The following is a 23,081-nucleotide window of genomic DNA, read 5'->3' as shown; positions in this document are numbered from 1 at the left end:
ATTCCCACCAGTTAGGTCCTCTGGAGCAGGTAGACCAGAGGCATTTTCCTTGGTTGTAGATAATGGTACAAAGGATCCATTTATGAGCCCTGAGAAGAGGAGCAGTTAACACATTATTGGGCACTTACTCTGTTAGTGTCAGGGAGGGGATACTTTGCATGGTTGGCCTCATTTTATCCTCACAATAACCCTGTAAAATTGACACTATTATTATTTTCCCCACCTTACAAGTGGGGAAATCCAGGGGAAGAGAAGCAAAGTAACTTGCTCAAAGTCTCATTAATAGTAAGGGTAAACAGAGATTATTCAGTCATAGGCTGCCTGCCTGACTCCAAAGGCAGAGCCTCTCCTTCAACCATTGCCTGTCCCTGACTTCTGGGAGAAGATGTGGGAGGCCACTGGTGGCACTCTTCTGTCAGGGGTCTTGAGCCTGCTGGGGAAGGGATTCTGGTCTTGCTCCAGTACTCCGATGTTTATTTTGAAGTGGGCGGGTGGAGGCTTTGTGTAAACACATTCAGAGTCCTAGGGCAGAGAAGAACTCTCACTCCAATACTGTCCTGTCTTGCTTGAAGGCCATATGTTCTTCAGTTTCCTTCTTTCCCCATATCCAATTTGCTCCTCAAGCTAGGTTCTCTTTGAAGAGTTGGACACAGGTTGTTCAATTTTGGGTAAGTCTTCTGGGGATGTTGTAGTTTGACTTCCAAACTTTTTTGACCTTCACAGAATAAAACGGGATGGGACACCCTGTGACCATTTACTGTACCATATTTTCCTGCTTTTCACTTTTGTGTGACATTCACATTTTAAGTGTTACAGAATTGCCAAATACAGTAGCAGTCAGACTACTTAGTATTAATGTGGATCTAAACTAAATTATTGCTTAAAATTTTAGTTTTAAACACAATTTTTGTAGCCTGTAGTCATATGTGTGAAAAAAGAATGTATAGTTTTATAGTAAGGATTTACATATTTGGTTCAGTTTGTGACCTGTGAGGACTGTCTTTGGGGCTGCTAATTTAAATTTGGGGAATCTCTGAGTTATAAAGGGATAAGCAGGGGTAAAGAAAAACTTGTTGACCTTACCCATGTCCCTTGAGGCAGAGAAGGAAAGGAACAGTGGTGATGGGCGTAGTTCATCTTTTCAATCTGAAGGGAAAAGAGTATTCCATGGGTGGTGCTCTGCCCATTGGGAGCCTGTGGAGAATTTCCTGATTGGCTTTCAAGACTTGATCGAGCATCTGAGCTGCTCCAGCATGCCAAGGTAGGCAACAGGAGTGTGATCATGGCTTTGGTTTGTTGAAGCAGTGATCCTGGCACCCGGACATTGTGGTGCTGTATTCTTCCTCTTCAAAGCCTGGAAATGGGATTGAAGGCTGGTTCCTTTCTTTGTTAGGCTTTTGGGAAGGGAAGAGGGCAGTGTAATACCTGAGCATGAAAGACCAATGAGTTTCAGCTTGACTGGCACTGAATTGGATCCAGGAGAAGAGAGGTGTTCATGGATTTATGAAGACCAGAATTAGAATCTCCAAGGCAGGGGAGGGGATGCCCTAGAAAATGGACAAGTCACTCCCTTTTGGCAGAGTGGGTTTCCCTATCAACAACGGTAAACCAGCTAGCTGTGGGAAGGAAAGCTCTGATTTTATCATTTGCCCAATTTCTGTGGCTTAAAACTTTACCAGATTCATTTACAAAATTACTTAATATTTAACACTTGTCTCTTGTAAGACCATACAAGCCTGCTCCAGCACACTGCTGCAAGCCTCCCTCGAGGTGCTTTGAATTGCTATCATGTGCTTAGGTCTATGCTGTGTGAAATAGGAGATGCTGAAGCAGTGTTTGATCTAAGGATGTTATTTTACAGACAGGTGAGGAGCTGGAAAAATTGACAGTATAGTTGTGGTGTGGATTGAGTATAGTAGTCCAGAGTGAGAAATTGTTGAGTGATGGAGATATTGTGAAAAAGAGCATATGAGAGCTAGGCTTGAAGAATGATGATAATAGCTAACACTAATTGGTAATAATAGTTCTAGACTGTGCTAAGCACCTAGCATACATTATATGAATCTTCCAAGAAAAGATAATATCCCCCAGTTTTGAGGAACCTAAGGCTTAGTATTTTGCCTAAATTACATAGGTAGGACATTGTTTTGGTGGGGAGTAGTATCTCATTGTGGCTAGGGAGAGACATAAGGCCAGTATTTGGAGCCTGGTCACTTCACCACAGGACCCATACTCTTGCCCACTACATCACATTGCTGTTGGATATAAGAAGGAAACTTCTTCAGGAGAGGAGGGTATGACTATAGTCCAAAGTTCTAGACGAGATAGGAGTCAGAATATTTGAGTTTTGGTCCTCATTTTGTTTAGCCATGTATGTGGCCTTAGCTAAATTACATTTTATCTCTCTGACTTGAATTGAGGGACTTGGATTTAAAGGATTACTCGGTTCCTTTTTATTTCTAACAATGGAGAAGAGCAGAGGAAAGCAACCTACAAGGGAGAGCAGAAGAGAACAAAGCTTCAAGTGTTAGAAAGCAAAGGCAGAAAAGATTGGTGCTATATACTTGGTTATTTCTGTTTGCAATTCCTGACTAGCACCAAATGGAAAGGTTGGGAGTGTTGAGAGCACATAGAAATAAGCTAGTCTTCTGTGTTGAGTGTTCCTAAAAAGCTCATTTCTCCCCTGATGGCTTCAGCAGCAGGCCAGGACTAGATTTGGGTCATTTCGAAGATCCTTGGATTATCATTCCTTTCCTAGCAGTAATTCAACAAATATTTACAAAGCACCTGCTATGTGTGAGTCACTAGAATGGGAGCAAGACATTGGAGCAAGACTGGTCCCTTCTCGTTGAATTTATAGTCTACTAGAGGTAATAGATAAACAAGTTGCACATTTTGATAGGTTTATGAGAAGCTGAGTTTTTGTTGGTTTGGAGTCAGAGAAGGTCTGTGACTTTGTTGAACTGAGAATGGAAATTAAGAGACCAGTTAGGAGATTTACAGGCATCCAGGCAAGATATGCTGGTTCAGAAGAGAGCGCACACACACCTGGCAAATATTAGCCAGACCTCTCTTACAGAAATAAGTGAGAAAATTTCTGATACTTTTATTGACTCACTTAAATGTGGTATTTAATATGGTTTTGTAAAATTGGAGTAAAAGCCCCCATGAGATTAATTATGATGGCACTAGGTGAAAAGTAAATGAGTCTGGCTTAAGGATGTAGCTGTTCAAAAGATATAGGACAGAAGAGCGACATGAACTAGGAATTTTAGTTCTGTAAGATTTCTAAACAGAGGTAGGCTTGGAAATAAATTCTAAAGGAGATCAACAGGATTTGGGAGAGATTAATAATCCCAGGCATTAGATAATTTAAAGGGACTATGACTCAAAGGATAGAAAAGTACATATTGTAAAGATTTGCTTATAAAGAATTGCTAATTCCAATGAGAAGCAAAGCAAGGAGATTGGGAATAAAACTGGTAGCACAGGAAGTTCTGGTCTCTTAGAAATGGAATCCAGTCCCATATGCACATGTAGGCCCACAACATTCTGGTTGGGGTTTTAGTCTGGTCCAAGAAGAAACTGAGAAAGGATAGAACAGGACCAATTGTGGGGAAAGAGGGTAGACATGGTAATAGACTAGGAAAGAATGCTCTTGTCTACTAGAAATTGAGGCCTAGCACCAGAAGAAGCACCTGGCCCACTGCCCGTATGTCTTCCCCAGATCAAAAGCCTCTCTGTCTGGGATCTTCTGAGAAGTCAGAGTGAGGGAAAAGGCAGCAGCTCCCGTTGTTGCCTGTAACCTCACCACCACAGATAATTACTGGTAATACTTTTGTAGTTCTCAACAAAGTGTCAAGGATAAACCCAGAGTTCTCCACTTTGAGTCCTCCACTTAAATTTTTCCCCAGCATTTTATTGTGAAAACTTTGTACAGAAAAGTTGAAAAAATTATACAGGAAATAGATTCTACAATTTAAATGCTTCTATATTTGTTTTACCACATAACCATCCATTTTATTTTTTTGGTGCATTTCAAGAAATTGCAAACATCACACTTCACCCATAAATATTTCAACATGTCTTGCGTTCATTATTTCGTACAGGCTTGTTGGGCAGGGGGAGGTGGTAACATTTACATACAATAAGATGTATACACCTTAAGTGTGCCGTTAGATGAAAATGAAAAATGCATTCATGACTCACATTCCTATCAAGATAAGGAACTTTTCCATTCCCCCTAGAGTTATCTCCTGTTGCTTCTCAGTTGATACCTGCCCCTCCCCTGGGGGACATGGGAGGGACAACCAGTATTCTGAATTTTTTTCACTGTAGATTAGTTTTGCCTGTCTTAAAACTTTGTAAGTGGAATCTGTGTATTTTATGCTTCAGATTCATCCATGTTGCAGGTATTAATAGTTTGTTTCTTTTTGTTACCAAGCAGTTTTCTAATACATGTATAAACATGATGGTTTATTCGTTCTCATATTGATGGACACTTGAGCTGTTTCAAATTTTTGGCTATTATGAATAAAGCTGCTATGAACATTCTTGTACAAATCTTTTTGTGGACATAATGTTTTCTTTTGGATAAAAATCTAGGAGTGGAATTGCTCTTGGACTAGATGTGTGTTTGGTTTTCTAATAAGCTGCCAGACAGTTTCCAAAGTGGTATATTTAATGCTTTCACTGACAATGTATGAGATTTCCATGCCCTTGCCAATATTTGGCATTGTCAGTTTTTTTACTTTTAGCCATTGTGGTGGGTGTGTGATAGTATCTTGTGGTTTTAATTTGCATTTCCCTGATGACTAGTGCTATTGATCACTCTTCCTTTGTATATTTTTAATTCATCTATTTTCTTTTATGAAGTATCTGATCAAAATTTTTTTGCCCATTTTAAATTTGTCACTTAATATTGAGTTCCAGGAGTCCTGAATTTAAATTTTAAAGCTCAGTTGTATAAGATAAGGATAGAGAAGACTTACTGCTGGGACAGTATTTCAAATGGAAAAGGCCTCAAAGTTTGAGTTGAGCAAAAGCAAATGTTACCATTTATTCAGCAAATGGTTATGGCTACTAACTACATACTAAGCACTGATACTAGGGATACAGAAATAATACCCAGCCCTAGTTCCAAGGAGACCATAGATTATGAGGGTAGACAGACAAAAGTCAAAATTTTGATATGGCAGTTTCAATGTTATATCACTAATATTTAATTTACTGAGTACCTGCTATTGGGTAGGTACTGTTATAGATACTGGACATAGAGAGATTAGGCAAACCAGACATGGTTCCTACTCTAATACAGCTTATTTTCTCAGGTGTCTATGGATGAAGACAGTGCAGAAGCTCTGATACAGGGAATGAGATTGATGTTGTGTGTATGTGGGTCAGAAATGAAACCTGGCTGGAACATACTTGTGTGGCTAGGTGATTAGTTAAGTGTCAGGTCTTTCAGGGAAGGCCTTGTAGACCACAGTAAGAACTTTGGACTTTTGAGTGTTTGGGGATGCCATCCCAGAGTTTTAAACAGAGAAATGGTATGGTCTAGTTTCTGTTTGGCTAATAAACACAGAAGTGTGTCTGTGTGTGTTTGAAGGAAGATGATGAGGAAACCATGTAATCATCTAGAGGAGAAACAATAAATTTTACTTGGGGATTGTGGGCGAGGCTTCATAAAGCAATAATATAGCAGAACTTTGGATGACAAGGCATTTGTTAGACAGGAAAGTCAAAGGTATCAGCGTGTGTATGTTCCAGGAACCAGAAATAGCTTTGGATGACTAGTTGGTTGGGTGGTGGAATAGCAGGAGGTAGAGCAGACTGGGAAGGGCTTTGAAGGCTGAGTTAGGGATGCAGGGTCACCATATTACACAACTACTGAATTCTGTGCAGATGTACTCTGGAGTTGTGCCACAAGGTGGCCTTGCTGGGGAGTTTGGCTCTCAACCTAAGGGCCATGGGCATCTGTGCAGGACTTCTAGTTAAGGTAGAAACTCTGGAAGCTGACACAAGGAAGACTAGCTGAGGCATTGTTAAGGAGGAGAAGCCAGTGAGGAGGCAAGAGACATTGAGCCCTGAAGTTAGATAGGGGTTGTTAAACCAGAGGGCTTTGAATAGTCAAGAGGACTTGAGTTGTGGATTGGGGAAAAAAGCTAATGAAGTCCTTTAAAAAACACAAAATAAACTATAAAATATTGAAATAATACAGAAGTATATAGAGATTATAAAATCCTCACCTTCATTCCCCTTCCCTGAGGTGTACCTCTGAGTTGTAGTTTTTGGTGTGCCTTCCATTTTTCTGTATATTTATTTTGTGTACCTATTCAAATCTATTGTATATACACATACAGTTGAAGTTTAAAATGGAGTCATACTTTTCTTACCATTTTTTGTGACTTTATTTTTTCATATAATACCAATATAATATAGTTCTGCCTTGTATTTTACCTGCTGCTCAGCATTCCATTGTTTTAATGTACCATAATTTACTTAGTACCCAATAGATAGACCTTTAAGTGTTCTCAGGTGTTTTACTGGTTTCAGCAATAATGAAATGAACATTCTTCGTTTGTTTCTGTTCTGTGCAAACACTGCCTCAGAGAACATGTGAAGTGAGAAGCATGGAGTCAGATTGTGACTTGGGGAAGTTGTGGTCCCACTCCTTTGGGAGTATGTGTTTTTCTCTGGATCTGTTCGTAGGGAACTTCCAAAGGGGGGATGGTCAGGCAGGTCAGAGTCTACAAGCCACATTCTAGGGGCAACATTGAAAAGAACTGGGGCTCTTTGTCCAGATTTTAGCTGGGGATTTCACTGCTTCCAAGTATCAGATGGGTTCTCAGAGGGAGATGGAATAAGGCTTTCCTTGTGGAAGATTAGACTGGGGAGAAATAGGACAAATGTGTAGAAATGAGAATTCCAACAGACTTGAGTTGGTTTGGGTAGGACTTTATGGAGCAGGACTATATAAATGGATTAGAAGAGTGGTGGATTTTCCATCATTGGATGCTTTCAAGCAGAGACTGAGGTGCTAAGAACAGGCAGTATGTGAAGCAAGCCAAAGTTTAAGAGTCATTCCAATGTTGGTTGATAATAGCACTCCAGATGGAGACCATGAGGCGCCAAGATGGGAGCAGCACTAACTGTGGGCTAGGTTGGGGGAAGGATTGACTGAGGGTCAGTTTAGGGGAGGCTAAGGCTGGAGGCATCCTGGGGTATAGCGCTGGGAAACCTGGAGTGCTGAGTGAAGCTGGGTGAGAGATCTGACGTCGTCTGCACTTTTGGTACAGTCTGCAGGTGTATGGGTCAGCGGGACGCAGGGATAGTAAGGAGTCTGAGGGTAATTGTTATGGGGACTGTAGGAGGAGGGTTTACATGGGAGTTATGGTGATCCATGCAAGAAGATAGTGTTTCAGCCGAGGAGATGAGTAAATTGGAAAAGTTGGTGCTCCTTGATTGCCAGTTTGGAGATGGCTGGGCTGGGAGCTGAGGCTGCAGATGGCCTTTTGGATTTCATTCAGCAAATATTATCTAGGTGCTTGGGATAGAGCAATAAACAAAACAGACAAATATCCCTTCCCTCATGTTTACATTCCTTCAGTTTACATTCTAGTGGGGAAGAGAGGTTATATATTAGACAATCAATGATAAATGCTAAAAAGAAAAAGCAGGAAAACGGGTATGTGATGCTCAGTAGTAGTAAGGTTGAAATGTTAAGTACCTAGAAAAGGAGAGCCTTTTCTTCATAATAAGAAGATGAATTTGAATAAAGACTTAGAAGGAGTGAGGAAACAGCAAGCCATGTGGATAATATGAGGGAAGAAACAAGCTTCTTTGAGGAATGGCAGGCAAGCAGACCTGTGTGTTCAGAATGGAGTGAGCAAGAGAGGTGTTAGGAAATCAGGTTAGAGAGATCTAGATCTTTCAAAACCTTGGAGACCATGGTAGAGTTTGCATTTTTTCTAAGTAATGGGAAATCATTATAGGGTTTGGGCAGATGTGTAGCATACCCTGACCTACGTTTTAACAGGATCACCCTGGTTGCTGTATTGGGAATAGTCTGTTGGTGTGAGGATGGAGGTGGAGGTGGGGATGGCGTAGGATAAGGGAGACCAGTTAAAGAGGCTAATGCGATAAGCCCGGTGGCTTGGACTGGGTAGTGGCAGTGAGACTAGTGAGTTGGCCATGAGTAGCTGATTACCCACTAGGAGAATCAGTTGGGATCCTAACACTACCTCAAGATGCAGGGCCTGAGAGTTAGTGAGAAATCATTGGAGGAAGAAACTTTTTTGGGGAGTTGGATCTGGATCATGGTCATGTTGGGATTAGAATTTTGATTAGGGTCTGATCTGGGGCCAGTAAAGGGTCAGAGTGAGATTCATTGGTCTCAGAAGATCAGGGTTGGATTCTGGGTCTTGGGAACATTATAGGGATTTTTGGGGTGAGGACCAGTTTGGGCTCAAAGTTGTTGATGAAGACCAATATACTTTTTCTGCATCTTATCAGGGTTGATTGTACTCACCATATCCTGTCCCACTGAGCTCACCTGAGGGGATTAGAGGAATATGGAGGCTCTAAGGCCTTCTCTTCCTTCGGTGTCATGGAGCTGGATACAGGCTCAGCCCTGCCTGGGGGAAGCCTGCTGGCCTTCCCAAGCTGGGACATATAGTCAGGGAAGGGTAGAGAAGGGTCCTCAATGCTTGACTCAGGTCCTTTCTTTCCCAGATGGCCCACTGTGTGACCTTGGTTCAGCTATCCATTTCCTGTGACCACCTCATTGACAAGGACATCGGCTCCAAGTCTGACCCACTCTGCGTCCTTTTACAGGATGTGGGAGGGGGCAGCTGGGCTGAGGTGAGAAGGGCCTTGGGGGTTAAAGTTGTGGAGGACGGTTAGACTGTTCTGAGGGTAGAGGGTGGGTGACTGTGATGGTACTGGCCTCTGCCCACAGCTTGGCCGAACTGAGCGAGTACGGAACTGCTCGAGCCCCGAGTTCTCCAAGACCCTGCAGCTTGAGTACCACTTTGAAACAGTCCAGAAGCTCCGATTTGGCATTTATGACATAGACAACAAGACACCTGACCTGGGGGATGATGACTTCCTAGGAGGGGCTGAGTGTTCCCTAGGACAGGTATGTAGGGCTAGGGATTAAAATACTTTAGACATATGTTCAGTAAGAGCCCTAACAGCCCAGACTGTCTGGAATGTGGAGGTGGGGGCCAAGCAAGATCTAACCCTGCCTGAGATTTTGCTCCCCCACCCACCCCTGCTTTGCCCCAGATTGTGTCCAGCCATATAATAACTCTACCTTTGATGCTGAAGCCTGGAAAACCTGCTGGGCGGGGGACCATCACGGTAAGGAAGAACTCTGTGGGGGAGGAGGGTTACATCAATGAGGAATTCATGAGGGGATACAGTCTCCTGCCTCCCCTTCCTAGGTATCTGCTCAAGAGATGAAGGATAATCGTATAGTGACCATGGAGGTGGAGGCCAGAAACCTAGATAAGAAGGTGTGTCTGGAAGGAAGCCCTGGGGGTTTAAGAATTAAGGGGCAGGAATGGTGTTCCTGGGGGTTTAGAACTAAGGGGGGTGGGGCTGGGGACTGGCAAAATGGTTATCTCTCCCTGAGTCTTACACTGGGGTCTCTGTGGCATTGACAGGACTTCCTGGGGAAATCGGACCCGTTCTTGGAGTTCTTCTGTCAGGGTGATGGGAAATGGCACCTGGCATACAGATCTGAGGTGTGAGACCCCTGGGATTGGGTGGAGTGGGGTAGGAGAGACTCTCCTGGGGCTTGTGATTACCAAGGTTTGGAACAGGGAGAAAGAGACTGCATATGGATAGAGAAGGATGACAGCTCCCCATATGCCAGCCCAGAGCTTACTAGAGGCCTTGCTCTCCACCTTCAGGTAATCAAGAACAACTTGAACCCTACATGGAAGCGCTTCTCTGTTCCCCTTCAGCATTTCTGTGGGGGAGACCCCAGCACACCCATCCAGGTGAGGAGTTTGCCTCCTGACTGGACATGGGGAGGGATTTATTCTCACCTGCCCCCTACCCCTGGTCTCTGTATACACATACACACCTTCCCCCACTCCCCCCCCACACACAGGTGCGATGCTCAGACTATGACAGTGATGGTTCACATGATCTCATTGGTACCTTCTACACCAGCTTGGCCCAGCTGCAAGCAGTTCCGGTGAGTGCCAGCCCTGCTCAGGGGTATTAAGGTGGGCCTAAAGGACTGCAGCCCCAGGGGGAGAGGGAGGGCAGGCCAGTTCCAGCTGATGCTCTGGGAGTTTCCTACCCTAATTTTTCTTTCCTCACCAGGCTGAGTTTGAATGTATCCACCCTGAGAAACAGCAGAAAAAGAAAAGCTACAAGAACTCTGGGACTGTTTGTGTCAAGATTTGCCAGGTGAGGCAATAGCCCATGTGACCCAGGCTCTGACCCCTGTGCTCCATGGCCCCAACCCCTTCACCCCAGCCATGATCCTGGTTTCATCTGCAGGTAGAAACACAGTATTCATTCCTGGACTATGTGATGGGAGGCTGTCAAATCAACTTCACTGTAAGTTGCTTTATCAGGGATAAGAGAACAGATCTGGGTCTCAGAGTGGTCTTCAGCTCCCCACCTCCCCTCCTAGGTAGGCATTGACTTCACGGGCTCCAATGGAGATCCTTCCTCCCCGGACTCCCTGCACTACCTGAGCCCAACAGGGGTCAACGAGTACCTGACAGCACTGTGGAGTGTGGGCAGTGTGATTCAGGACTATGACTCGTGAGTAACTTTTCTCTTGCCCATCCCCCTCCCTGCAGATGCTTAAGCCTCTGGGCTCACAGTCCCCTCCTGTCTCTTCTCCAACTCACTGTCTTCCCACAGGGACAAGCTATTCCCAGCATTTGGATTTGGGGCCCAGGTACCCCCCGATTGGCAGGTGAGCACTCTTTTTGCCTCCCCAACTCCTATTTTCAGTGTCAGGGTCCTGATTTGGGGGGATGTGGTCGACTTGCTGTGTGGCACCCAACTTTATGTGGAGATGCAGGGATGCATCCCTACAGGCATGTGTATAATAAATGTTCAGGACTACATAGCTCCTATACAATGCTTGGAATATACCATAGTGTCCTTTTTCTTTGCACATAGATGGTCATGGAGAAAGAACCTCATATTCATTCTTGCCCTCAGGTCTCCCATGAATTTGCCTTGAACTTCAACCCCAGTAACCCCTACTGCCCAGGTAAGTTCCTTCAACCTCCACCGTAAGGCAGATCTGTCCACACCTAGAAGGCCAAGCCTATGCAGACAAGGGAGTGTGGGGGTAATGGGGCAGATACCTGACTCCGTTGTCCAGAGGAGTGGATTTTATTTTATTTTATTTTATTTATTTTATTTTATTATTTTAATTTTATTTTAAAGGTTTTAATTATTTGACAGAGAGAAAGACAGCCAGAGAGGGAACACAGGCAGGGGGAGTGGGAGAGGGAGAAGCAGGCTTCCCATGGAGCAGGACCCTGGGATCATGACCTGAGCCGAAGGCAGACACTTAACGACTGAGCCACCCAGGCGCCCCCAGAGGAGTGGATTTTAGAGCTAGGTCTCTGGACTCAAATCTAGGTCTCAAATCTTTTTCTTGCCTCTTTCTAAAACCATGTGACTTGGGACCAGAGTGCTTTGGCTTCATAAAAACGATAAATACTGTAGGATATTGAATATTTAATATAAACTTTGAAGCAGTAAGCCTGGCACATACTAAGCACTCTCTAAAAAATGGTAGCTGTTATCTTTGCCTGGAAGCTCACTGGTACCGGTCTGGGCATCAGTGGAAGCCTTGGTGCAGCTCTTTTCAGGGTGCTTTTTGCCCAAGCCCTTTTGTTTAGAGATGGCCAAACCTCATGATTCCCCAGGACCCCCACGTGGGCAACAAACTAAAGGGGAAAACTTGACCTGATGTGACCTGGGTTTTTGACCTGAGTTCAGACTTAGAGAAAAGTTGTGATAGTAGTTATAGGGGATTTAGGTCATTGGAGCTCAGGGGTCAGGGCCTGGGTCACAGGGGCTATTGTTTACCTTCTTCTCTGTCACTCAGATTCTCCATCTCCCTTCCTCTTCCTCCCTCCACCAACTTTGCACCCTTCATCCCTTAAATATTTCAGTGTATGTTTCCTAAAATCAAAGACATTCTCTTATGTAACTGCAGTACGGTTCTCAAAATCAGGAGATTAACATCAATACCATTATCCAATCTAGGATTTATTCATTTTGCCAGTTGTCTTTTACAGTAAAAGAAAATCTCAGATCACATAATGCATTTGGTTGTTTTGTCTTCCAGAGTTGTTCTTGTCTTTCATGATATTGACATTTTTTAAGATTACAGGCTAGATAATTTGTAGAATGTCCTGCAGTTTGGGTTTACCTGATATTTCTTTATAATTAGATTCAGATTATGCACTTTTGGTGGGCATATTACAGAAGCGATGCTACGTGTTCTCTCAGTACCCCATGTCAGGAGGCCCTGATGTTGATTTATCCTATTACCAGTCATGTTAACTTCGATCACTTGGTTAAGGTAGAGTCTACCAGGTTTGTCCGCATTTGTAATTAATAAGTATCTTTGGGGAAGATAGCATGAGGCTATATCCATATCTAGTTACTCAGGGGCGCCTGGGTGGCTCAGTCGTTAAGCGTCTGCCTTCGGCTCAGGTCATGATCCCAGGGTCCTGGGATTGAGCCCCGCATCTGGCTCCCTGCTCCGCGGGAAGCCTTCTTCTCTCTCTCCCACTCCCCCTGCTTGTGTTCCCTCTCTCATTGTGTCTCTCTGTGTCAAATAAATCTTTAAAAAAAAAAAATCCAATTACTCATTAACTAGTACCCTATAGTTTTAGCACCTATTGATGATCTTTGCAATCGGTGATTGTCAAAGATTTTGTAATTCCTCCTACATTTATTAAGAGTTTCCTCTTTCCCATTAATTAATTATCTAGAGATTCTTATTAAATGGATTATAATTCATTATTTTATTAAGTGGGTTATAATCTGATGCTTAACTATCTTAGATTTGTTCAGGGGACCCCCTTAATCAAATTTAACTCAAGTTGTGATTTAGGGCAAGTGCCCTTCTCTTTGTTCTTAGTTCTCCCATCTGTAGGATAAAGTTAAGTACCTTGGGTTATAGGGGTGATTGAATGAAATGCACCCAGGTTCCCAAATCTCCTCGGCCAGGGTGGGTTGATGTCAGGATTGGTATTTTACAGTTTTTTTTGCCTTCGTTTGCTAGGCATCCAGGGCATTGTGGATGCTTACCGCCAGGCCCTGCCCCAAGTTCGCCTCTATGGCCCCACCAACTTTGCACCCATCATCAACCATGTGGCCAGGTTGGCAACCCAGGCTGCACATCAGAGGACTGCCTCGGTGAGGATCATGGGAGGTAGTGGTGGTGGTGTGCTGTCTTGGTCAAGGGTTCCCTTCAGGGATATGTAACAAGAGACTTCTTATCAGTATGGGAATGTGTGGCTGGGGTGTTTAGGTCTGCCTCAGTTTGTGAATGGACTTATCCCCAGCAATACTTGGTGCTGTTGCTGCTGACTGACGGCGCTGTGACAGATGTGGAGGCTACACGTGAGGCTGTGGTGCGTGCCTCCCACCTGCCCATGTCAGTGATCATCGTGGGTGTGGGTGGTGCTGACTTCGAGGCCATGGAGCAGCTGGATGCTGATGATGGGCCCCTGCGTGCACGCTCCGGGGAGGCAGCTGCCCGTGACATAGTGCAGTTCGTGCCCTACCGCCGCTTCCAGAATGTGAGTGGGGACAAGCCTGGGGGCAGACCAGAGCTGGGAGTTTATCCCTCCACCTCTCTCAAGTGGGGATACTCACCCTTGCATTGGGGCAGGGTTGGGTGTTGGGGTTTATATCCTTTGTATCCTTTTTTGGGTATGAAATGTAAACTTTGGGAAGCTATTATGGATCACCACTGACCTTGCCCTTTTTCTTCTGGCAGGCCCCTCGGGAGACACTGGCACAGACTGTGCTCGCAGAAATACCCACACAACTGGTCTCCTACTTCAAGGCCCAAGGTTGGGCCCCATTCAAGCCACTTCCACCCCCAGCCAAGAGCCCTGCACAGGCTCCTCAGGCCTAGATTCCCTTAGAGGGTGGGCTATGGCTCGTCCTCAGCCTTGTGTACCCAAGGTCCCTGTGGGCATGGCTCAATCCTGCACACATTGCCCAGTGCTGCACTTTACATTTTATACTTTTATATTTGCTCTTGCTGTTGCTCTTGATCCCTCCTGCTTGCCCCTGGAATCCTTCATTTAATAAAGATCAGTGAAAACCACTGCTTTGCCACCACTCTGTGTTTTTGAGTGGGAGTTTACTATTAGCCATGTTTATTTTCCCTGAGTCTCAGTTTATCCCCCTTAGAGGTTGCTGAGTGAAGGATACCTCTGACATCATAGCCCTAGGCAAAGAAACTGGGTATTCCAGGCCAGAAGCCTAGAGACACTTCTGTAGGATTGAATGTGAGCCAAACACCCAGCCTGCCCTGCCTTAGGACAAGGCTGAGCTGGGAACAGAGACAAGGAGGGAGCAGTGGTGTTTCTGATCCTAAAGATAGGCTGCAAGCCTGAATCTTGTTAACAGCTAATTTTTTTCTTACTAGAAAATTAATATGTATTTTCATATAAAAGAAAAAATACAGAAAAAATAATATCCAAACTCCCATGTGCCAAAAAAATATTCGGTGCATATTTTTTAGTCCATCATGCAAAACTATATACATGTTTTTTTATTTTATAAAAATGGGATATTATACATACTTTTTTTTTTTCAAGATTTTATTTATTTGACAGAGAGAGACACAGTGAGAGAGGGAACACAAGCAAGGGGGAGTGGGAGAGGGAGAAGCAGACTTCCCGCGGAGCAGGGAGCCCGATGTGGGGCTCGATCCCAGGACCCCGGGATCATGACCCGAGCCGAAGGCAGACGCTTAACGACTGAGCCACCCAGGCGCCCCCTATACATATTATTTTAAGATGCTTTAAAATGTATGCTAGTTAGTACAAAATTATTTCAAATATAAATACTGTATAATAGAGCAGGTGAGGGTTCCTTTCTTTCCTAGGTCTGACATTTTTTTTTTCCTAAGGATATTATACATACTCTTTGCACCTTGTTTTTATAATATTTTGGGTGTCTTACCCATTAGAACTTACTGGTGACCTTATTCTTTTTAATGCATATATATTATTCTGTGTATGAGTATCTTATAGCTTATTTAGCCAATCCCTTATTTACTGAGATTTGGGTCCCCTCCAATTTTACAATATTACAAAGTGCTGTAATGAATATCCTTGTACATTTACCACTATTTCTGAAGGATGTTCCTAGAAGTAGAAATGCTAGGAATATGAATATTTAAACTTTTAATAGATACTGTAAATTGCCCTCCATAACAACAGTCTTTTGTCCCTTTATCTGTTAACATGACAGGCAAAAAATACTTTCATTTTTAGCTTGAATTTATTTAATTTTGAAGGTGAGGTACCATTTCATGTGTTTGTGAGTTATATTTCTCCTGAATAGCCTATTTATAGGTATTTTTGTTGTTTAAGCCTTTATTCTTATACATGTTGAAAATATTTCCTCCCAAGTTATTGCCTTTTCATTTATAGTATCTTCTGATCCATAGAACTCTTTTGATATGGAAGTTTATTATATATAACAATCTAGGTTGCTTTTTAAGAAATTATCCATATATCATTAATTTCCATGATATTAAACATTCCCTTAAATGTTACCATTTTTTTTTTTTTAAGATTTTATTTATTTATTTGAGAGAGAGAATGAGACAGAGCATGAGAGAGGGGAGGGCCAGAGGGAGAAGCAGACTCCCCGCTGAGCAGGGAGCCCGATGCGGGACTCGATCCCGGGACTCCAGGATCATGACCTGAGCCGAAGGCAGTCGCTTAACCAACTGAGCCACCCAGGCGCCCTAAATGTTACCATTTCTTTTGGACACATTTTTGTAGCATAAATTATCTTCTTGTATGGGGTGCCTGGGTGGCTCAGTTGGTTAAGCGTCTGCCTTCAGCTCGGGTCATGATCCTGGGGTCCTGGGATTGAGTCCCATTTCAAGCTCCCTGCTCGGTGGGGAGACTGCTTCTCCCTCTTCCTCTACCCCTCCCTCTGCTCGTGTTGTCTCTGTCTCTGTCTCTGTCTCTCTTTCAAATGAAACCTTTTTTAAAAAATTGGTTTATCTTCTTATATACTATTTCCAGTTTTCTCTTTATAAACAACAGTGTGATGAATATCCTTAAAAGTATTATCTTTGATTACATTGATATATCCTTCGGCTCCATTCTTAGAAATGGAATTACTATGATTAAAGAATGTAAAAAATTTTAAGGCTTTTGGTTCCTCTTGTGAAACTGTCCTCCAGAAAAGCTGTATTAGTTCATATTTCTAAACTTAGGCTTTGAGAGCATTCAGTAATTTATTTAGTTAATTTTATTTAATTTTATTTTTTTAATCTTGTATTTATTTATTTGACAGAGAGTACAAGCGGGGGGGGGGGGCAGCAGGCAGAGGGAGAGGGAGAAGCAGGAGGGAGATCCCAGGATGCTGGGATCATAACCTGAGCTGAAGGCAGACGTTCAACCAACTGAACCACCCAGGCACCCCTCAGTAGAGTAAATTACAAAAGTAATATCCTGAAAATTTAAACGAATGGATATGTGCTTCACCCTAACACATACTCATGCATTCCACTTCCTAGAGATGTAACCGCTGTTCATAATCTATATGTATATTCTTCCAATGCATGAACACACTGGGAAGGATCCTAAGAGGCAAGATGGTGCATGTTCCTTTGCTCAAGCTGGTCCCCCTTTTCTATTCTCTGCCCAGGTAGAACTCCTTAATCTTTTGATGCCTGTCTCCTCCATCTTTTATTCTTCCAATTCTACTTTGATCCTTAGAGTAAAGAATTCTTGGATCAATAAAGAAATTGTTTGCTGGAGCATCCTCCCTCCCGTCAGCCTCCCTGATGGCAAGGACTGATGAACACTACACCACTTGTACTGGGCCTTGCAGTAAAGACAGCTGAGATGGGGCTACCAGGCCTGCATCAACTCTGACTCTGATGCTTCCTAGAGGTTCTCAAGACTCCTTAGTTTTTGAGTGTTTACTTCAAGAAAAGGGGTAGTTAGCTTCTCCACCTGCACCTAGCAGGAGGGGGGGGGACTTTCCCAGAGGGTAGGGGTAGGAAGTGAGGTGCACAAATATGGCTTCAGGTTGACTGGCAGCTCTGAGTTACAGAGGGTGGCCTCTGGAAGAAGGTAGATTTGGGTTCCACTGTGGCACTGTTCCCTTGAGTGTTTTGTGACCTGGGCGGTTTCCCCCTCTGGGGTTATGAGGATTAGTTAGAATGTAATAATGTAGAATGTCCAGCGCACCATCTCTTGCACATGGTAAGTACTCCATAAACATGAGCTGCTCTCATATTGATCTGAACTTCTCCAAATTAAGAGGGTGCATTGGAAAGTAGACCCCCCCCACCATATTTATATACCAAAGGCAACCAGAGCCCTCCCCACCCCACCTCAGCATGGATCCAGCTTCTTTGAACACAGACCTGCACTCTACTTCAACAATCAGCATGTTTAATGGGGTTCCCCTGTGGCACTGTCTCCTGCCCCCTCTGAAGTTCGCATGCCATGGGCTCGGACCCGATACAAGCATGTGAAACGGGGGTGGCCCCAGTTGCTTAGAATCTGGATCTTCACCTTGGGAAAGGCAGTTGGGGGGTCGTTCTGGGGAGACAAATGGATCATGCCAAGGACTGCTGTCCCAAGGGCTGCCTTCCTCTCCAGTCTTCCTTTGCTGGCCCGTTCCTTTAGCACCCTAGCCCCCAGAGACACACACCTGTAGGTGGAAAGTCTGAATCTCTGATTTCTCCACATCGAAGGTGAATTTCCCTAAGAAAACTTCAGTCTCATCATCAAGCTGGAGGCCCTGGTGGGTGAAGAGTGAGTAGAGGGAACAGTGAGGCACAGGTGGGAGAGGGAGAAAACAACTTCATGGAGGACCTACTATGGCAGCAGTTGTATGCACGCTCTCATTTCTCTTCTGGTGTTACGGTAGTGTAGTGTGGGATGAGGGCTCCTAGAAACCAGGTTGCAGTTTAGTCTGGCCAATTGTTAGCTATGTGACTTTGGCAAATAAGATCCCCTTTCTGAGCATTACTTTCCTCATCAGTGAAGGGGGAGATGATAGCACTTCTTAGGTTGTTGACTGGATGCAAGGAGATGATCCATGTAAAGCAAAGCACAGAATAAGCGCTCAATAAAGCCATACCTAATGTTTGGATATGGTTGTAATTATAACCTATAGGCCTGAGAGGCGAGTGGTAGTATCTTCGTTTTATAGATAAGCAAGCGAAGACTCAGATAGTGACACCAGTTTTCATGACTGGTACTTTCTAGGCAAAATCCCCCACCTCCTTAGCCTCATCCCCACTCACGTAGACTGCGAAGTCGCGGGGGGCGCTGTTGGCTCCCCCGGTGTGTGCCACACTGGGTGGTGGGTGCTGCAGGGTGATGTCGCTCAGTTGCACACGACCCGGTAGCCGGATCACCACCTGGCCCTGGTCGCCCTCAAAAGCCCAGCAATTCCCAGGGAACACATCTGGCTGCAGGCGAGCAGGTAGACCTTCAGAACCCACCGACAGAGCTACTCGGCCCTTCCCCAGCCTGGGCATTGGTTCAGGTTCCCCCGCCCCCCCTCAGCTCAACCTCTTCGTCGGCCCCGCCCAGTCCTCCACCCGGAGCCCGGGTGTGTGTCCAGCCAGATCCTGTTCGGTGCCCCAGTCCCTAGCACCACCAGGCCCCGCCTCCAGCCGCTCCCATCCTCTGCCAGGCAGGGCCGCGCCTAGCGCCACGCCCTCAGTTCCGCCGGGTCCCACCTCCAGGGAGCTGTGCGGTCCTTTCCCAAGCATCCCGCCCCTGGTCTGGTTCTGGGACCCAGGTTCCAGGCCCACCTCCAGGATAACCGTTGGCGGCCTCGCGTAATTCCAGAAGCTGAAGCGATTCCAGAAGTAGGCAGTGTTCGCATCCTCATAGTCGTGTGATGTCTTTTCTAGGTCGATGGAGGCCCCTGGAGCAGGGAGAAGCCATCATTCAGAGGCTCCCAGGCCTGACAGACAGCTGGGGCAGGGTCTCCGAGGTCGGTCTCTTTGGTCCGGGCATGTGCGCAGGTCTGTGTCAATGTCTCCGCCCCCTTCCGTGTCTCTGAGTCTCAGTCTTGCAGTGTCTCTGGGTCTTACCCACAGAGCTCAGCGCATAGTCGGGTTTCCTCACAAAGTCTTCATTCAACCTCTGGAATACAATCTTGGCCACTCTCTGAAAAGAGGGAGGGCGGGTCCTGGAGGGATGGAACTTGCAGGCAGATTTTTGGGGGGGCAGAGTTCTGGGACTCGGTTCTCTGGGTTGGATTTTGTGGGCCCTGGGAGAAATCCCAAGTCAGGGCTCTGGGGCGGGGTTTACCGCTCGGGACCCATGGAACGGGGCTCCGCAAGGGGCTTCCAAGATGGACCTTGGACTGAGCAGTGTGCGGAGCCACGGGGCGACACTTTGGACAGACAAGAGACTGCAGGCCTCACCTCGCTGTTGGCTGCGCGAACGCTGGACACCTCCTTGTGTAGTTTATCCAGCTCGGCCTGGAGCTGCTGCAGTTGCTGCCCCTGGGAGCGCACGCGCTCGTGGTACTCGCTGCGGGCGGGAGGTTGGCGCGCGCGGTTGGCTCACTGTCTGCCTGGGCACTTCCCGTAAGGCCCCGCACAGAAGCGCCTTTGAGCCCCCTAATTCCCCACCCCAGTAGCCCTCTTTCACCTTAGAGTCAGCATCTCCTTAGGTTCCTATTGGAGGGAGGGAGGGACAAAATACAGCGCTGCTCAGCTCCCACCCACTCTCTTCTCCCACATCAGCCTGGGAGCAGCTGGACTCAAAGGGCCTTCTTTTTGAGGACTTCCCCCCTCCCTTCCCTGACCTGCCAGGACCTCTCAGAGACCCCCAACCATCTCTGGGCACAGTCCTTCAGAGATCTGTTTCTATCCCTTCCTTAGGATTAGAGCCTCCAGCGCTGTCCCCCTCCCACCAGCCAAGGGGACCCCCACAATCTCCAGGGTCATACCCTGCCAACCACCCACCCTGGGATACAGTTGCCCTGACTCACATTCTCCAAAGGAGGGACCAGGTACAGCAGCCCCCACCAGAGTGCTGGAGAAAGAGGAGTGGTCTAAGGGCAAGCCGAGGGAGAGGGTTTCCCTGGCATAAAGGGGTAGTGAGGAGAGAAAAGGCTTGAGGGGGGCTGCTGCGTCTGAGGGGGCTAGTGGGCTCTGAAGGGGACTGTGAGGAGCTGAACTTGTTGAGTGGGCTGAGGGATATAGAAGAAAATGTGCCGGGTTTGGCTGCAAAACAACCAGGGCTGGGGCCCCAGGGGATTCTCCACCCCCTCACCTGCCAGAAAGAGGCTCAGCAGTGACACAGCCGTGAGCAGGAAGCGGATGGAACAGACCTCCCTGAAGAATCAGAGGGAGACTGAGGCCCCGGACCCTAATGCATACCGCAGCCCCATGCCGGGCCCTAGACCCAGCATCCGCGGACACGACTCAGCCAGGTCTGATTGAGTCATGCTCAAGCCTCCGCGGGTCCGGCCCTGCTCCCCGCCCCATTCCCTCCCTCTGACCTGTACACAATGACCAGCACGTCTCCTACCAGGGACAGCAACACGCTCAGCACCTGCAACAGCAGGTCTGGGGAGAGGAGAGGAGGCTTAGAGGGAGGGCAGGGATGAAGAAGGGCTCAGAGAGCGTGGGGTTTGAGGTTCAGGAGGGGCTTGGGAAGAGAGGGGTGGTCTAGGAGAATTAGATGGGGGCAAGGAGAATGAGTTCAGGCTCAGAGAAGGTGGATCGGGCTCAGGGAAAGGGCTGGAGACTGACATGGCATCGGGGCTCAGAACGAGCAGGGTCTCTCAGAAATGAGAACTGGAGTTCAGAGAGGGGAGCCAGAGGGTCAGAGGGGTTCCAGGCTGGCCTGGCCCGTACTCAAGAAGTTCTTGGACACGCGCGGTGGAGGCATCTCCTGCCTCAGATCCAGGGTTGAGAGAAGGTCGAGCTGCTCCTCAGAGACTACGGGAGAGCCAGCCGGTTCTGCGGAAGCCCAAGGGCGCCATTGGGGCCCTGCGCAAGGCAGGTCTACTCTTCCCCCGAGACCGCGCCGCAGGTTCCCCAGCCCAGAAGCGGGGCAGCCTCCACGGGCACTGGTCCCACCGCATCCCCACCCTAGGTCTCTCTCAGCACTCTGAGGTCCCTTGCTAAGTCAAGACGTTGGTCCCCCTGCAGAACGAAGCCTCCGCCCCCAGGCAAGTCTTGGTGCTGCCCTATTTCTCTATAGCTACTTATGCTAACACCGAGGCCGCGCCTCCTCAGTGCTGTCCAATCACAGGATTTCCCTGCCCCTTCCCAGGACCGTCCAACACCCCGAGGTCCCGCCCCTTAGGGAATCGTATTTGGTGCCCCCCCTCTTCGCCCTACAGGCCCCGCCCCTTAGGGGGTATCCAGATAGACTTAATCCCGATTCCATGCCAGGCCCCGCCCCTGGGCCCCGCCCCCTCCCTCAGTTCTCCCGGGTTCGACCCCGCCCGCACCCGAGGCCCCGCCCCTCACGGTTGCCGCGCCACAGGCGGTCGGCCCATTGTGGCTCCGAGGCGCCGGCTTCTGCCGAGAGCTTCCAGCCCATGTGGTTCTTCCGGGCACTCCTGCGCTCAAGGCGGGCTCACCGCAGCTCGAGCCCCGGGCTCTTCTGCCCTCGGGCTCCCCGGGCCCCGGCCCAGCTGACCGGTGCCCGCTGCTGTCCCCCGAGGTGACGCTCACTGAGCTGTTGCTGTTGTCGCTGTAGAAGTTGGGCGTGTGCTTGTGAGGGGACGTGGCTGAGCCCGGGCGAGGGCTCCGCCGCATCCTGACCCCGGGACGCCCTCTCACGGACGCCAAAGTCGCCGCCGCCGCCGCCGCGGCCCTCGGCTCTCCCTCAGCCGATGTGCGCCGCCGGGACGCCACGGACCCTGTGTGCAGCCGGCGGGCCCCCCGGCCGGATTCAACCCTCTCCCCTGTAGCTGAGCCCGGCTGCTGACGTCATAAAGGAGCCGAGGGTCTCTACGGTACTCCCTGAGGGTGCGTCACAGAGCTAGTCGTGACGTCCCCGGGAGCCATGGCAGTCTCTTACTCTTTCCCATGTTAAAGCAAGCGATGACATCACATCACTTCCTAGAACGCCCCATCTTATGCACTTGTCATAAAAGATTATCCCTCTTCCTGCTTAGTTTTTCTCCTCAGCTCATATCACCAGGATGCTGTATATTTTACTTACATACATATCATATCCATTGCCTGTCACACCCACCAGAACATAAACTTTATGAAGGCAGGGATTTTTGTCTTGTTCACTAGTGTATCCTCCAGGACCTAGTGGGGGGCCTCCTTCTCCCTCTCCCTCTGCCTGCTGCTCCCCCTGCTTGTGTGCGCGCTCTCTCTCTCTCTGTCAAATGAATAAATGAAATCTTAAAAAAAAAAAAAAAAGAAGGAAGAAGAAGAGGAGGAGGAGGAGGAAGAAGAAGAAGAAGGAGAAAGAAGAAGGAGAAGGAGAAGAAGAGGCAGGGAGTCACCCAGGGCACTTCTAAATAAACATTTAGTTTTCTTTTGCCTGGCAAACCCTTTGGGCCCCTCCACTCGTCCTAGTCCTCAGGCCAGAGAACTCTGACCTTGGGATCTGTGCTTCCCTCTCCCAAACGCATATTCACCAGAGGTCCGTGGTGTGAGAATTCAGTACCCATCAACCACCATACCCACACTCAGACCATCCATCTTGCATTGTGAAAAATGGAATGAGGAATCCCAGATGGTCACAGCCAAGAGACCAGAGGTTCCCACACTCCTACTGTGCAACAGAATAGAAATTCAGGTTCCCAGGTACATTTTGAGATTCTACTTCAGCATTTCTTGAGTGGGAGCAGGAATGTGCATT

General features: G+C 47.1%; 2 protein-coding genes and 1 long non-coding RNA gene across 15 annotated transcripts in view; 2 read left to right on the top strand and 1 right to left on the bottom strand.

Moving 5' to 3' along the window:
• The window catches only part of LOC118011426, a 5,771-nt gene extending 3,898 nt beyond the window's left edge, over positions 1–1,873 (top strand). The window contains exon 2 of the long non-coding RNA XR_004679464.1: positions 16–1,873. This is a non-coding gene — a long non-coding RNA (uncharacterized LOC118011426). The remainder of the gene's footprint in view (positions 1–15) is intronic.
• Positions 1–14,341, top strand: part of LOC118011424 (RNA-binding protein 12) — a 35,288-nt gene extending 20,947 nt beyond the window's left edge. For 8 of the 12 annotated variants that reach the window (XM_035006207.1, XM_035006205.1, XM_035006210.1 and 5 more), the window contains 15 exons: positions 8,734–8,862; positions 8,960–9,139; positions 9,289–9,363; positions 9,447–9,518; positions 9,669–9,749; positions 9,918–10,007; positions 10,121–10,207; positions 10,339–10,425; positions 10,519–10,578; positions 10,655–10,788; positions 10,891–10,945; positions 11,155–11,248; positions 13,286–13,419; positions 13,569–13,805; positions 14,006–14,341. In XM_035006207.1, the coding sequence (XP_034862098.1) occupies positions 8,734–8,862; positions 8,960–9,139; positions 9,289–9,363; positions 9,447–9,518; positions 9,669–9,749; positions 9,918–10,007; positions 10,121–10,207; positions 10,339–10,425; positions 10,519–10,578; positions 10,655–10,788; positions 10,891–10,945; positions 11,155–11,248; positions 13,286–13,419; positions 13,569–13,805; positions 14,006–14,146 (1,656 nt within the window). In that variant the 3' untranslated portion in view covers positions 14,147–14,341. Of the gene's footprint in view, positions 1–8,733; positions 8,863–8,959; positions 9,140–9,288; positions 9,364–9,446; positions 9,519–9,668; positions 9,750–9,917; positions 10,008–10,120; positions 10,208–10,338; positions 10,426–10,518; positions 10,579–10,654; positions 10,789–10,890; positions 10,946–11,154; positions 11,249–13,285; positions 13,420–13,568; positions 13,806–14,005 lie in introns of those variants that run through there. The other 4 variants (XM_035006213.1, XM_035006211.1, XM_035006212.1 and 1 more) reach the window with 3 other exon arrangements.
• A 3,283-nt stretch (positions 14,342–17,624) lies between these two features.
• SPAG4 (sperm associated antigen 4) lies at positions 17,625–22,074 on the bottom strand. Of its 2 annotated transcripts, none has more exons than XM_035005692.1 (12): positions 21,709–22,074; positions 21,107–21,211; positions 20,749–20,815; positions 20,520–20,581; positions 20,236–20,279; positions 19,893–19,918; positions 19,664–19,772; positions 19,328–19,403; positions 19,043–19,158; positions 18,527–18,694; positions 17,929–18,018; positions 17,625–17,816 (listed from the first exon to the last, which is right to left on the bottom strand). In XM_035005692.1, exons 1-12 carry the CDS (start codon positions 22,016–22,018, stop codon positions 17,667–17,669), a joined length of 1,323 nt encoding a protein of 440 aa, XP_034861583.1. In that variant the 5' UTR covers positions 22,019–22,074; the 3' UTR covers positions 17,625–17,666. The 2 variants fall into 2 exon arrangements, with proteins under 2 accessions (XP_034861583.1, XP_034861584.1); XM_035005693.1 differs by having other exon boundaries at positions 21,728–22,074.
• Between the last annotated feature and the right edge of the window lie 1,007 nt (positions 22,075–23,081).

Source organism: Mirounga leonina, unplaced genomic scaffold (genome assembly GCF_011800145.1).
Source record: "Mirounga leonina isolate KUSES-001 unplaced genomic scaffold, KU_Mleo_1.0 Mir_150, whole genome shotgun sequence".
NCBI classification, from domain to species: domain Eukaryota; kingdom Metazoa; phylum Chordata; class Mammalia; order Carnivora; family Phocidae; genus Mirounga; species Mirounga leonina.
Note: the sequence above shows the minus strand (reverse complement) of the source record. Positions and strands in the feature narration are given on the sequence as shown.

Excerpts from the sequence above, each read along its gene's own strand:
- SPAG4 (XM_035005692.1), bottom strand. The coding sequence starts at position 22,018 with ATGCGGCGGAGCCCTCGCCCGGGCTCAGCCACGTCCCCTCACAAGCAC. Across the intron at positions 20,280-20,519 it reads GCTGAGCCTCTTTCTGGCAG|CACTCTGGTGGGGGCTGCTG; the intron begins GTGAGGGGGTGG and ends CTCTTTCTCCAG. Across the intron at positions 17,817-17,928 it reads TTCAGACTTTCCACCTACAG|AACGACCCCCCAACTGCCTT; the intron begins GTGTGTGTCTCT and ends TTGTCTCCCCAG.